Genomic DNA, 15,362 nt, shown 5'->3' on the forward strand with positions numbered 1-15,362 from the left:
CTGCAATAAGGTCTCTTCAGAGCCTTCTCTACTCCATGCTGAACAATCCCACTCTCTTAATAGTTCAATCCCAGTGTGGACAAGTTATATATCACAAAGTGTCCTCAGCTACTTATTTACTAAGTAATAATAATTACATTATAACACTGTGTCCACAGGAAAATATTAGTATAGTTAAAATGCCTTAACTAACGTGTAGATAAGGTCTAAGTCAAGTATTCTGCATGACACACAACTCCAGTAAAATAAGAAACCCCCAGAAAGTTTCCCACTTGATGGGTCTGCTGGCCAATGACTACTTTACATCAGACCCAGAAAAGAAACTGCTGGTCTGCATTATTACCTAAAATCAGTTTAAATTCTTCAGTGACTCAGTAGTTCTCTGGAGTCATGCAAGTAGTAAAGTCAACATAAACTGGGTATTTAGCCAGAAAACTTTACAATGTACAGAGGAAGATCAAAGACACTTTCAGTACATCACTCTCAGCTGTAGGTAGGGGAGACAGCAAAGCAAATTCAGTAATAGATTTTTATTTTTTTGGTAAATGCTCTGCATAAATTCCTTGACTTCAAGCACAAATTCCTGTGACACTTAATTCAGTCTTAAAATCCTATCAGACTGAAAATACAGTATATACAAACAGTGATACCCATGTATAATTCCTTCAGAAAGAAAAAAAAATCAAAATTTGGCATAAAATTTGAATATCCCATCTCAAATATTATTAATATTAAAATATAATTACAGCAAAATTGACCCAGTAAAATATTTGCAAAACAAAAACCAACAAACAAAAAACAAGTCTGCATATGCTCTCTTGCCTTAATATCCTGATTTTGCAAGATATTTATGCACATAACATTAAACCTTTAAGTAGTTCCACTGACTTAACAGGGATTACTCATCTGCTTAAAGTTAGGCAGTTGCTTAAATACCTTGTGAAATATGAATCTAAATTCAGATCTGATAAATTCAAAGTAGCAGCAGCCAAAGCAACACCTCATTACAGTGTTAAGACCATGCTGTTTTCTTTTAGCAAGTGATTTTACTTGCATACTGGTGCTGGAGGCAACAATAGACTATCTGCTGGAGTGCCCCTGTGATTACATAGTACTGCTACAGGGAAGCAAAAACTGGTTTTGCTATCGAATGTGAAACCAGAAAAAGAAGATAAATATGATTAACAACAAGCCTTCTTTTAAAGTTCATACAGGTTTCCATGCATATCTCTCTTCATCAAGCACTTCTCCCTCTCCCAACACTACATGGTGATTTATTCTGTCCAAGGTCTGTCTTTTAAGGCTATTCCAAAAACAAGATCTGTGAACTCAGAAGTGTACATTAACAGCTAGACTGACAATTGCCACCCCAATATCCCCTCCTGAACCACTGAAAAGCTGATCTACAGAACACAAAACCTCTTCACAAACTGGTAACACATGAAAACTGGACTCTGCAGGAAAATGGAAGTGATATAAAATATTTTTTTACTTGGAGGATACTTTACCACAGTAGATTATATCCAACTGCATGTGAACCTAAGTAGGACAGGTGGACGCCATCTTAAAAAAAGGCTACAGAAAACAGAAAGCCTTGGAGAATAGAAGGAGAGAAATAAGAGATGGAGACCTGGAGTTTAATAAAAGGAACTCAGGAGACTTGAAAAAAAACCAAATCCATGTCTTGTACTTATGTCAGGACACATTCCTCAGCACTCCAACCAAAGAGGTCAGAAGAGACTTAGCTGGACAAACTGCTGAAGAAGCTTAAGGTGATCTTCAGTATCCTCTGTACCTACTGCATTGCTGATATTCAGACAGGAGGCTAAAAGCACAACTAGATAATGAAGAAAAGGAAGTTTCAAAGTCTGAAGGAGGAGTTGTTCAAACAGTGAAATGTGACAAATACTCTCTGCTTTAAAAGACAAGTTATTTATCTGCTGAGACTGGGGCCAACATGATAGATAAAAAGAGCTGCAAACTAAGGGCAAGGGTTTAATTTTTATAACCTGCTTTATACTCTAAAGAAGAAGAAAAAAACCCAAAAAAAAACAAAAACCCCCCACAAAACCCTGAAATAAAACCCAGCAAAAGAGAGACAAAGCAATCAAAAAAATAAGGAGAAAAAACCCACTACCATAATGAGGGGAGTCAGACTGGTGACAAGAGTGAAGGAAAAGGACTACTGTTGGAATAAAATCAAATGGGATTGATGTGAAACAGTTCAATTGATTTTCAACTAAGGAAGAAGAAAATTCAGATTTCTTTATTTGTTGCCAGAATTTTGTTGTCTTCAGATATGAGAAAACATTTTCAGCAGTACTTATACGACAGAAATTAACGTCTTAAGTGCTGAAGTTGCTTCTTAAAATAAGATAGGATCCTAAAATCAATCAGACACTGTTTTATTGAGCATATTTCTTAAGTACCATCAAATGGCTTTATAGCTCCTTGGCTGTCTGGCATATAAAGGAACATTTATTCCCAATGGTCTTTACACTTGCCTAACACAAGCCTTTTAAATTAAGCACATGCGACTCAGAACTGACTTGCTTGTACACATCTGTGTACATTATGAACACATCTGCCACATATACGACCACTACTCTTTCCAAGAAACTTAACATGGACTGCAAACAGCAGGAGAGCTTACACTTCAATGACCAGGTAACACCACCATTCCAAATTACTTTTATGTTATAAATAAAAAACTGAATGAATGTTTTCAAAATGCTTGAAACACAAGTCCTGAATCCTCAGTAGGAACATCCACTTAAGATTTACATGAATACAACTTCATGCTAAAATCACAATTTTTCATCTCTTCTGGACATTCACAAAATCTCTACTCAATCATTGTAAGATAATATGATAAAAATCCTCAGTAGAAAATTAAGCTTTTGTAAAGTAACTTGTCATCACTTTCCCAAGTACTAAAACCATTTCAAAACCCAGATTAAAACTGCATGCAATGGTTACATCTTCCAAATGTCTTTAATTCTTTTAATGAATTCAGTTTTACACATACATTTATAACTTGCCTTCAAATTGTAATAAACTGAATCTCTAACATACCACAACTTAGGAATCTTTGAAGTATATACTGTGAGAAACGATATAAAGATAACAGATAAACTATTCCAAGTATATATTTGCATATAAAATAGATCAGGATAACATTATACTAAATTATATAGTATTATTAAAGCAACAGATCTACTACTTTTTTCAGCTACCAGCCCAGCTAGCTTTACATGGGAAACAAATGCCAATCTGCATTTCAGCCTTCCTTGTTCTCATTCCTAGAACCTACAAAAAAGTTTCCTTGACAAATCTCAGTAGCAGCTATAACACTTGTTGCTTTCAGTGGCTTTACAAGATCGTTATAATTGACTGTGCTTTTGTAAGTAATTAGACCTTCATGTGCAATTCAAAATTTTAGTATTTATTTCAAAGAAAAAACCTCTTTACTAAAACTTCTAAATAATAAAACTGTAAATTAAGTTCTCACTGATTTAATCTCATCAGCCTTGGAAGAAATGCCGAGCCAACCCACTGTGTGACCACTGAGCCATCTTAATTTGACCATGTCAGTGTAGAATCACTGAAGAGTTTCAGGATGTTCATTAAGTTTTCTCCTACAAGTATTCTGCATAATACTAAAAATAAACAGAACAACTGTAATAAAATCTTATTTTTAACCTGAATCTCATGGCACTTCATGCAAGTATAGCATTATTTTAATGACTGTTGTTTTAGCAATAGATAATGCAAGTTTTTGACTGTTGTCAAGGTGTTCTAACAGGTCTTGACAGTGGAAAAGCAATCAGAAAGATCTGGAACGACCTAAAAGTTAATGCATTTAAATAACGAGCATGTTTAAGTGCAGGATTCCCAATGTGAGGTGATAAACTACATATAAAACATGAGAGAGCAATAGTAATAGCTTCATTAGGTCTTCAACCTGTTTGCATTGTTTATGTCAGGGTTTTTGTGGCACTCAACAGAAGTACAGGTATACTGTACTGTTTGTGCAATTTGGACATTTACTATATGGGAGATATATTTGTTAATGGAAATGCCTGTTCCAAAACAATATTGCATTTCAGAGTATGCAGTCATTTGAATTTTTCTTAAAAGGAAAAGCCTTTAAATTTGCTATCACAACAAACAAAAGTATCTTCTATGTAGAAATAGGTATCAAACCTTTAATCAGTTCAAAGAAATAACTGCAAATATTCTGATCGTATGTCTAGACCCTGAGATGCTGTTAATGACCACCTTGAAGGTCTCAGTGTTTTGCAGTGTCCCTTACAGAGGCTTAAAGTCAGTCTGTACCAGCTGTGAATTTTATGTGAACACCCAGTTACCAGAACATCTAATTGTCCGCAACTGAAGAACCTTGTGCAACAAATCAACATCAAAAAGAGCAATTTAGTGTCTTTATTGCTCAAGGGTTGCAAACTACTTCTACTTGTTGAAATAAACAGTGCTCACAGCAGTTTAGTCTGTCTTTAGAAGTGTATATTCAGTTGTTTTTGCAATAAGACTTTATGACTTTAAAAAACTAACTGCACATTCATCTTTGGCACAATTCTGGCCCATGATGACACATAACTTGGTTTGGTGAGGGTGATTATTTTATAACAATATGAAAAATATTTTTGTGATAATGGTCCTGAACAATAAAAACCTGGATTTGACAAAGTTACCATGAGTTAGAGCCAGATTTTCAGACTAGATTTTCTAGAACTGCTGACAGAATTACCAAAGTGGACTAGCAGATTTTACTTTGTGCACCCACTTCCCAGGAAAACACAAGTTTTTTGTCCTTTTCCTTTTCTCAGATGAAGATATGTGTTGCTTGGTGACAGCAAAAAAAAAAACAAAAACAGAACCAAACCTAAAAACCATTTTGAGAAAAGGATGAAGACAATAAGGGAAAAAGAGTATCTCAAAAGCCAGCAAGGTGCAAAACAATGATGGACACTGTGTCAGGTTAACAAGTATACTTCTAATATGGGCCATGGCACCATCACTAGAATATCCACTTTAAAAATCATAGCAACCTAACAAGAAGAGAACAAGCTGAGAAATAGAAACGCTCCCTAAGATTAATCAGTTAGAGCCACTTTGGAGGCAGCTGACACAATCTGACTCTTTCCACTTCCCATTTAGCTTTGAATAGACCAATGTCTAAAACTGTAGATTTACTTATACACTTGTTTTAGAAATAAATACGTATCTGAATTATGAAACATGCAATCTCCACTTTCATAATTTTACACACACAGTATGGAAAAGGAAGAATTATTTTCCCACAGATATCACAGAATAGTGAAAAAGTGAAAGATGCTTAAAGTATTTGAAAATCAAAGGAATCACTGTAAACACAGCTTACAAAGACATATAAATCTTCTATGTTGAAAGAAAAATTATATGCACCTACTTTAAGAATTTGAATCTGCCCCAAACACCTGCAGTGTGCCAGCCTAGACAGACCTGTGCCACAATCCCACATCCAAAAATTTAAAGTTTCTGAAAGATTTGTGTTTTCTCTTTGAGTAGGAAATATATCAAAAGAAAAGAAATACAAAACTAATCTTCTAGACAAAGAACAGGAAGAAAACTGTCACGTTCTGTGGTTTACATTTATAACAGGACCCTATCTAGAGATTAGAATAGTTTCAAATCTATTGTAGTTGAGGATATGATGTCATCATTTAAAGGACGCAGATAATTTAGTCCACAATATCTATTCATACCAACAAAAGAAAGCAAAACGGGTATGCAGAACACTTACATACCCCACTCTCCTGGATTATTTCTCTTTTGCATGGATTCATCATCCATGTAAGAGTATGTGGTTTTTTTCCCAAAGCCATCTGCTAGTTTAACTTTTCTGAAAGCGCAAGTAATTTCAGTTCCATTAGATACACACATCACACTGATCGATTTTCTCTCTCTCTAAGCAATTTTCAGTGAAGCTTATTTTAAAAATACTGAGTATGATACCTACCACACTCTATTCACGTGACTTTACAGCATTTTTCATTACTGATTAATGAAAAACATGAGAATTTTGTGAAAGAAAAGTTGAAGAGACTATCAGGTTAGCCAAAAATAAAATAACAATCAACACAAAATATTCCAAGTCAATTCATTAGTCTTCTTACCTTGTTCTTTTATCTGACGAATTTGCTTCACAGTTTCTTTCAAGATTGCACATTTGTCAGGTTTAAAGTTAAAGTTGTCAATATCATTAAAATTAGCAAAAATCAGCTCTGCAAGTTCTTCTATGTATTTATTCTCTTGCTCACGATTGCGTTTCTCAGTGCTTCTTTTAGGGCTGAAAGAGGAATTAATAAAAATGCTGTCTTTAATGTCAGTTTACTTGCCTTCTGGCCAGCTCAAAGATTATTTCAAAAGGTTTGACAGCAGTTTAACAAAAACAGAGAACTGCCCTCTCTCACTACCAAAATATAACTTACAAGTTTTTCAAGCAGAAAGGTTTCCTCTGGAACAAGGAAAGGAGCATTATAAAAGATATTACATTTTTTTTTTCCCAGCAGTCATGTTTTTGTTTCAGAAGAAGCTTGGGATTAGAAATTGAAAACACAAGATTATTTTGGTGGGGTGGGGTGGGATTTGAATATTTACAACTATCCCTCCCACATGGCATTGAGAATCCAAAGAGTATTATATAGTGATTGTGTATGAGAAAATAAAACAGCTTAAATAGTTAAACTGAGTAATCCATACTCCCTGCCTCCTTTTGAATTTATGACAGTCTTAAGAAAAGATGATGAATGAGTGGTTATGCTTTAAAATGTATTTGTGTTGGTAACATAACTGCTGTAGAGCTGGAAATTATTTTTCAAGACCTAGATTATAATGTACAACAGAGGTGGTAAAAAAAAAAAAGTCAGATTGCCAAAATGAGTGACTGAAGACTTTTTGCAGTGAATAGCCAAAAAAGATTTTTACATTTCTCCTAAATTGTCACCAAAATTCTGCATTTTGGTACAACACTGGATTCAAAATAAACAAACAAATAATAATAAAAGAGAATAGTTCTCATCCCCATCCCAAACCCTCAACAACACAGAATTACTGTAATAAAGTAGTTTGGCACTGACTTCTCTTTGCAAGAATGTTATTTGTCATCTTCTAACTGAAAAACAGATGCACATGTAACATTTTTTTAACTCATTCTCTCTTAGTATTTCCAGAAGTAAATGGTCTAACCTGGGTCCAACCTGATCGGGATCCTTGCGCTTTCTTGACTCTGCTCTGGATGGGTCAGAGGTATTTTCTCCCATTCCACTCATCTTGAACACATATCAGCAACTAAAAGGAAGAAAGTGCAAGAAAGGGTTATGATGGAAAAGTTTGAGTTCTCTGTTCATTTTCCAAATTTCTCATTCCATGCTCAACTCAGATTTTACTTGGCAAATCTATCATTTGAAATAGAGTTTGTTTGAAAGGCACCAATACAAACACCGTGTTTATGACCCCACAAAATGCTACACAGAACTCCTTCGGAAGAAGATTTGTGGTGTGCAAGTAAAGCGTTATCATCTCTTTGATTGTTACCAGTTACGTAAGAACAGATAAGTACATTTTGTGCCTGGATTGCTGAATTTTCACGGCAAATTTGCAAGATCGAATGAGGAAGGACAAAGGAAAAGCCATAGTGCCACACAACAAGGAAAATACAACAGAACTGAAATACATAAAATAAAACATGTGTCCCAGCTACGTGAAAAGGTATCACATGCAGCCTTAGTTAAAAATCAGAAAATAATCCCTGCAAAAGTACATGTACAAAGTTGTAGAAACAGAACATTTGTCAGCACTAGAAATCGCTGAGGAACTGATAAATATTTTGTACATATAATATACCTCATAAGGAGAATAACTTGTCAAGCTAACGTAGTAAAACAACACAAGCTTATAATTTGTGCAATAGACAGCCTATGGAAATCCTGCCCTGCTCCTGGCTGTTGGTTTCCCTGCGCCCTGTAGAAGCCTGAACACAAAAATTGCCTGCTCCAGATTACATATTCCTCAAGTACCAATATTCTGGAGGCAGAAATCACCGAAGGACATAAGGAGATAATGTAAATTATCAAAAATTCATGCAAGATGGGGCAGTCCCAGCTCACCATCTGCCTACTTGCTGCCAGTTTTGTGAGGATGATAGCAGAGAGGTATTGCTAGACATTTCAGAGAGCTCCTGTATTGTTTGGGATTAGCAGAAATGAGGGCCATGAAGGAGGTGAGTGTATCCAGGAGGTGATTCATACCCTACTAAAATAAGGTCTGGAGTCTGTAATTGTATGACTACTTCACTTTGGCATAAAGTGGAAACAAGGGAGTTCACCACCTCCTTCAAGCCCTTCATTTCTGTTCCACCAGTTCCCTTCCCTCTGCTGGCCTGGTCAGCCATGCACTGAACCTAGTAAGGGAACTGCTGGGGGTTAAAGTCCCCTTCCCTTTTTCTTTTTGGTATTTTTTAAGATCTAGAAGCCAGCCTATGGGTTGGTAATCAGATGTTCACACTGGAAATCAAAGTTTTCCCAATGAGCCAACTGAGTGAAGCTATTGCAGATATTGGCAGAAACAGCCCAAAGACTAAGGTCCAAGCAGTTAATGCTGAGAAAGGCTACTCACTGAAACCTGAGCAAGCAAATGATGAGTTGGAGCCAGCTCAGATTCATAAGTGACCGCCACCTAACATTTCCCAAAATAAAAAATAAAAATAATTTCATTTTACCAAAAATATTTTTTTCACAGAACATTCTGAGGTGGAAAGGACCCACACGGATCACTGAGTCCAACTCTTAAGTGAATGGCCCATACCAGGATCGAACCCACATCTTGGTGTGAATAACTCCATGCTCTGACCAGCTGAGCTGATCTCAGTATTTTTTTAACCACTCTGGACAGAGAGTGGAGTCCTTCTCCTTTTTCTAGATATGGGTAAAGTTCCATGAGAAAGACTGTATCATGCCTGTACATATCGCTTCCACCTGGTCTTTGACATGAATGGTATCAGATTGTGTTTGAAAAATACCTTTTTCTCTACTGAGTCTATACATGCATATGCATATCTACATATATATCCATGCTGCTATTATTTTGAGAAGAACCCACTGTAAGCGCAGCAAGAAGGCTGTGGTTCTGTGGCGGAGCAGACACAAGGAGAAGATGTACCATCACAGCCTCCACCATGCTGTACTTGCTGCAGAGCTCCCAGTGACCTCATCAGGGCAATGGCAGAGCCACACCAGTGCCAACCTCGTTGCAGAGCATGAGACACCTACGGCAGTCTCCAGTGTGGTCTGTGACACCGGCTGCTCCTTAACAACTGTCTGTCTTCTCCAGTCCCAGCAGACATACACATCCTAATTTATCCGCGTACAGGAGTAGCATATACACTCATAGATTAGGAGCTAAGCACTTCCTTGAAAATATACAATTTCACAAGTATCACAAGTATCACAAGTAAGAGCTCCAAGGAAGGTGTAAGATACTATTAAGGAAACTGACAATATTTAAAGAGAACATGTCTTTGTCAGTGGAAAGCTGGAACTGGCCTTGCAGCTCTGTTTCAGTGACTAAACTTTTCACTGACCAAGGTGAGAAAAAAATCATCAGCATGATGAAAGCTGTGCATTCCCAAGATCTGATCTCTGATCCAGACTCAGATGGTGACCTAAAGTTCAGAAGAACAATTAAGCTGGGGAATCCCTTCATTTCCTATGCTTCCTAAGTAAAACCTGAGAAATGTAAGTCAGCTATTTTTCTTGAGAAAAGCATAACAATTCACAAATATCTGTCAAACTTTCAACTGTCATCTTTTCACTCCCCTTGCCTCCCAAGAAGTAAGAAGGTAAGCATTTAGGGTGGGCACCACCCTCCAAAACCCCTTCCTCCTCAAGAAAGCATACAGAAGCTGTTACTGACAGCTTTCCCATCTACTCTCTCAGACCTACTTCAAATGGAAGTTTTATTTTTGTGGGAGCCAAAGTTTCACCTGTAGCTCCACCAATGCATAAATCAATTCTTGCATTCACAGTGATGCTATTCTGTGGAAATCCCACTAGGTCCACAGTATCAGCCTTTGAAGGACACATCATCTCCAACAATAAACTCTAAACTTTATCCTTCTGTATTAAGGGGAACAAAAGCAGTATCGTAATTACAAAACTAGCACTGTCTTGCTCCTTATTAAACACAGCAAACAGTTCGAAACAAATAATGTATGTACACATTTTATTTTGTTTGCACTTACAGGCTATTACATCTTTTTCTCAGCAGCATTATCAGTTTATTCTTAGAATAAGTTACCCATTTCTTTTTCACTCATCATAATTTATTTCTGGAAATCTACCACCTACTACCATGTTTGCTTTCTGTTCTCCCTTCTGTCTTAATTAAAAAGCATGTTCTATACCTCAAAGATTTTTATAGGCCATTTCTTTGTGTTGTATGTGACTGTGCTCCAGAGCAGGATGTAAAATCCAGAGTTAGGTGTCTCGGAAAGTGGAGAGCTGGACAGATGATATTGAAGCAATCTAAAAAATCCCAAAGGCTAAAATGAAAGTCACTCATCTGTATCTAGCACACAGTACTAAAATCAAAAGGATATGCTTCCAAACCCTGTCTCCCTAGGGATTTAGGGACTAACTGGATTAGTTAAAAGTTCTGGTATTCTTTTGGAATTCAGAAACCAAAATCTATTCCTTAGTTAGGAGAAATGAGGAGGAATCAGCTTTTAGAAGGTATGAATAGACTCTTCTGTAAGCTATCAACTAAAACAGCTAGAAACTGGGTGGTGGAGATACAGTTTCCTCTTCAGAGAGGGCTCCCAGGCCTGTATTTCCCACCATGCAGGGCAGCCTCCTGGGTGCTAGGCCATCTGCCTGCCAAAACTGAATGTTTATGAAGCAAAGAGGGCAAGGCTGATTAACTCATGCAGTGCAGAAGGAGTCTTTAGGTGTGTGGTCTATACCACTAAACTCACGAGTAAGTAGTTCAAACACTGTCTGAAGACACAGAGATTGAGGTTTAACTCCCTCAGGCTGAGGAGGGTAGCAAAGCTCCATCTCCCATTTCTCAGCAATGACTCCAACGAGTCAAAGAGGTGAGCACTCTCCCAGCTTCCTCATGTCTTTTAAAAAGAAAGCAGCTGTTTCGCGTATTTTTCCATGAGCTAATTCACAATCAAGACCAATGCATAGCACTAGATGAAGAACTCTAGAGGGTTTAGGTACCTCCACAAAATTAATGTGGCTCAAGCAAGAAACTAAAACCCCATTTTTCTGAAGAAAGTACCTCTGAGCACACATAGTACCAAGGAGCAGGACCCTAGGAAATTTCCAAGCAAGAAATAGAAAATGTCACGAATTTTGATTGAATTGATAGATAAATTTTAGACACAGAAATAAACATCTGTGGGTTGAAGCAGCTAAATTGCATATAATGCTTTTTGGCTTCTGCCTTAACTTCATACATATTAATTTATCTGTATCAAAATGTCTTGGTTATTAATTATTACCAACAGTTTTATACTACACAAATATTCATAACACATATAACATATTGAATGATAATTCATATCATTCAATATTTTGACAAGATAATTTAAGAATTTTTAAAGCACTTCTAGATATTCCCAGGTTCCTGAACCATTCATATAACTTCTCAGATCAGAAAACAGAAATCCCACATTTGAAGTCGGAATTTTTCCAGGAAACATGACAATTCAAAACTAAAGACACTATGAGTAGAATGACAAGTCAGAGACTTGAAGTTTTACTCCAGTAAACTTCCCCTTGAGGGAACTACCTTAGATTAGAAAGCAGCATTCATCCTGCTCCTGATCTTTTTTATACATCTCTTCAGGAATTTTCAGAAAGAAGAAAGATAAAGAAATTAAAGCATTTGATCCATTCAATGAGTTACAAGTAGTGGAAATGTACTATCAGCTCTACCACACAAAAATACAAAAATCAAGAAAATGTTAAGGGTTATTTAGCAAGGTATAGAAAAAGGATTAACCAAATTGTGAATTAGCAAAAACAAAACCAGCAGTAATCACTGCTTTGAGGAGAGAAAGATACATGCTTGATAAAGAAAAAACCAGCATCATGATATGTCAGATACTGAACTAAATCAATTTTATTTTAAAAGAAATTGTCTTACAAAGTTAAACTTGAATGCATGTCTTGCAGAATGACTTGTCATGCAAGACCAGGCACTCCCTTTTTCATTGTGTAAGTTGTTTGAGAGCTGTACTGCACTCCAAAAAACAAACATCCCGCTGTGGAACTGGTATTTTGCCTTCAGTGGTGGTACCAGATTTTTCTACTCAATACATGTTATGTTTTTTCCATGTGTCCGACCCCAACAAAACACCAAAACTACAACAATAACTAAGAGCTGAACTTCTAATGCTGGCTAAGATGCTACTCAAGCTTCAGTTCCACTGGGTGTAAATGAGCAATAGAGCAATGGAAAGATAAATACACTCACTGTAACATTTTCCTACAAGGAAGGAGATAATTAGAGAATCAGAATTATTATTACTAAAAATATCTAATTTTACTCTCCTACTGATGACCCATACCAACAAGGCATCCCAGGTAACTTAACACATTTTTCCTATTTATATTTAAGATCCGAAGTACATTTTCCTTCTGTTTCCATTTCATTACCACGGGCCAAATCATCCAAAATACTTGTAAAAAAAACCTGGCTAATTATTCCAATTGTTAATTGTAAATCACAAACACTGAAAAGTTAAATTAAAAAGCTTTAGGATAGTACATATTAGTAATTAAATTCATTGACACCTAACCAGTTTCTACCAGATGTTGGGTGACTGAAACAAAAGAACCTGAAATATGCCTAAATTCTCTTTTCTTTTTTTTTGTTTGTTTTTGTTGTTATCAGTAATAAAACAATAGTCTCTGCTCTTGTCGTAACGGCACATCCTCCTTTACATCCTCTATCAGCAACTGCTAAAGTTGGAGTACACAGAGAGACTTCACCTAATTATAAAGCAATAGTAAACATCCATCTTCCAAATGGGAAAGAAAAACAGAGGCACCATGAAGCAGGAGACAGGAAAATATCTAGCACAAATCACTTGTGTCAATTTTTACATCTCTTCAACTCCTCAAATGCCACGAAGGAAAATGGCATGCAGAGTAAGCCTTCCAACACTGATCCTCAGCATCAGTGAATTCAGTTAATCCAGAGTCAATGTAGAAGAAGATAATGTGCATTTTATCTCTTATCAGAGCAGGCCATCTTCCAAACAAGGCCTGTTAAACTGTCAGATTTATTATAAGCCTAACAAATGCAGTTAAAGAATAAATGAGGATTACACCTTCAAAGCTGCTATTTCAACCTGAAAAGTAGCAAACAAAAGGTAAAGTACCATATCGTGGACAATCAGGTAGCAATACTATACTACCACCCTTCCAGCCCACCAACACATGAAACTACTGTACATATAACTGATACAGATCAAAGAGATTTACCGAAGTCAGTGTTTTATTGAGTAACAAACAGAAAAAATACTGTTTACTGACCAAAAATACTGCAAGTCAGTGAATTTTTTTTTCTCTAACAGCTAATTTGAAAAAAATTTTTTCTAACAGCTAATTTGAGAAAAAAACAGCTTATAATTCTGTGGTTAATTGTTTACTCAAACATACAGCCATTATAATTCATCCTTTTTTCCTGTGAAGTTGCCATGACTAGAAAGCTTTCTATCTCAGTTTCAAAATTACAAATGTACTCTGTGTAACAATAATTCTGGTAGAAACCAGAGGAAAGCTGGAAGTCACATGCCAGTTCTGATTCTTCACATTTTTTCCTGCTTGTGAACTCTTTTTGCACTGGCTTCATTTCAGAATTGGAAAATATTTAATATTGATACATACTGCAATCTTCAACCCTTTTGAAGAAGGCAATGCTTGCTAGTCACTTTCCCAGGCCTCCAAAGGAAATCGCTGTCAGAGGCAGGATAAGATACTAGATCAGAGGGGGGGTGGGTTACTGGAGCCTAAGGCCGACCTTTCCCTGGTCAGCCACAGCAGTTCAGGAGGAAGGGTTGCTTTGACTCCCAGCACATCCATTGTTGTAGCACCTGTCAGGGTCCCAGGCAGTGAGCTGAGCCTGCCCGCCCCACGCGCTGCACTGCATTTGGAGAGGCTCAGCCTTTTCGCACACAAACTTGCTTGGCGTAGGTATGTCGACAGATCCAGTGAGACAGGAATAAGGGTTTGAAAATGAATAAAAAAACAAGAGGTGAAAATCAAGGGAAATAAAGGAAGAAGGAAAAAAAGATTGCATTGTCTGGTAAAATTAGATAGAAGCAAAAGATCCACTACTAAGAAGTGTGACAGAAAAGAAAGTTAGAGATATATTAAACACTCGTCCTGAATCCCTGGTGTAAGCAAGCCACATGTTCAACAACCAACTTACGGTATACCTGACGTATACCTGTCCTACCTGGAACCCCAAACAAAACAATGCCAATCTGTCAAAATAAACAAGATGCCCAATACCTTGGTTGGCAATAGTAATCTCGCATTAAAAACATAAACTAATTTATGTAAGGGTATGCTTTTTTCTCAAAACAGCACTACCACTTTTACTATAGATGAAACTGTCTAAAACTTCTGCACCCTACAACAGCCACACAGTAGACAGCAAAATTAGGAAACAGAGTTTCTACAAGGAAGGTGATAGCAGCAAGCTGAAAGACTCTAATCACCTTTAAAGGATGTGTACTAAAATCTGACATGCACCTGTAGCCCTTTCTATCTTTTCTGTTTTTTCTGTTTTAAAGACAGTCTATTACAGGTAACGTTAAAGCAAGATTTATGGCAATATTTACTAAACTCTACTTTAATTCTTCAACTCCACGAACTATAACTAGGGAAAGAAACATAATTTACTTGGAAATGCCATTGAGCCCATGTATAAAAGAACTGAAAACTGGCTCCAACACCTACTACTCACATTTTTAAGCTGAAGGCTCCTTCCTCAATCTTTCTCCTTACTCCTGTGTAATGGCTTTAGTGTGGTGTATTAGACATTAAGAAGACAACATATTCCATTTGCAGCCTGAAAGCCAATAATGCTCATGAATTTTTTACCTGACAGACACTTCAAGATGCCACTGGGAAGATCGTCTAATAAACACATTAGGCTGCAAATGGGCAGCAGCAGCTCTTTAACACATGCTGTAACAATCAAATAAATGGCTAACATTAATGTTGAGTGTTACAGACTGGGATTTAATATGACCTTCTGTAAAATCCACCTACATCCTGAAG

The 15,362-nt window shown here is 36.7% G+C and overlaps 1 protein-coding gene across 5 annotated transcripts in view; it reads right to left on the reverse strand.

Moving 5' to 3' along the window:
- NCOA2 (nuclear receptor coactivator 2) overlaps positions 1–15,362 on the reverse strand; it is a 189,801-nt gene that overhangs the window by 69,386 nt on the left and 105,053 nt on the right. For all 5 annotated transcript variants that reach the window (XM_048286206.1, XM_048286208.1, XM_048286207.1 and 2 more), the window contains 2 exons: positions 7,249–7,350; positions 6,177–6,349 (listed from right to left, as the gene is read on the reverse strand). In XM_048286206.1, the coding sequence (XP_048142163.1) occupies positions 6,177–6,349; positions 7,249–7,331 (256 nt within the window). In that variant the 5' untranslated portion in view covers positions 7,332–7,350. The remainder of the gene's footprint in view (positions 1–6,176; positions 6,350–7,248; positions 7,351–15,362) is intronic.

The sequence above is a fragment of the Corvus hawaiiensis genome, chromosome 26, assembly GCF_020740725.1.
Source record: "Corvus hawaiiensis isolate bCorHaw1 chromosome 26, bCorHaw1.pri.cur, whole genome shotgun sequence".
Lineage (NCBI taxonomy): Eukaryota > Metazoa > Chordata > Aves > Passeriformes > Corvidae > Corvus > Corvus hawaiiensis.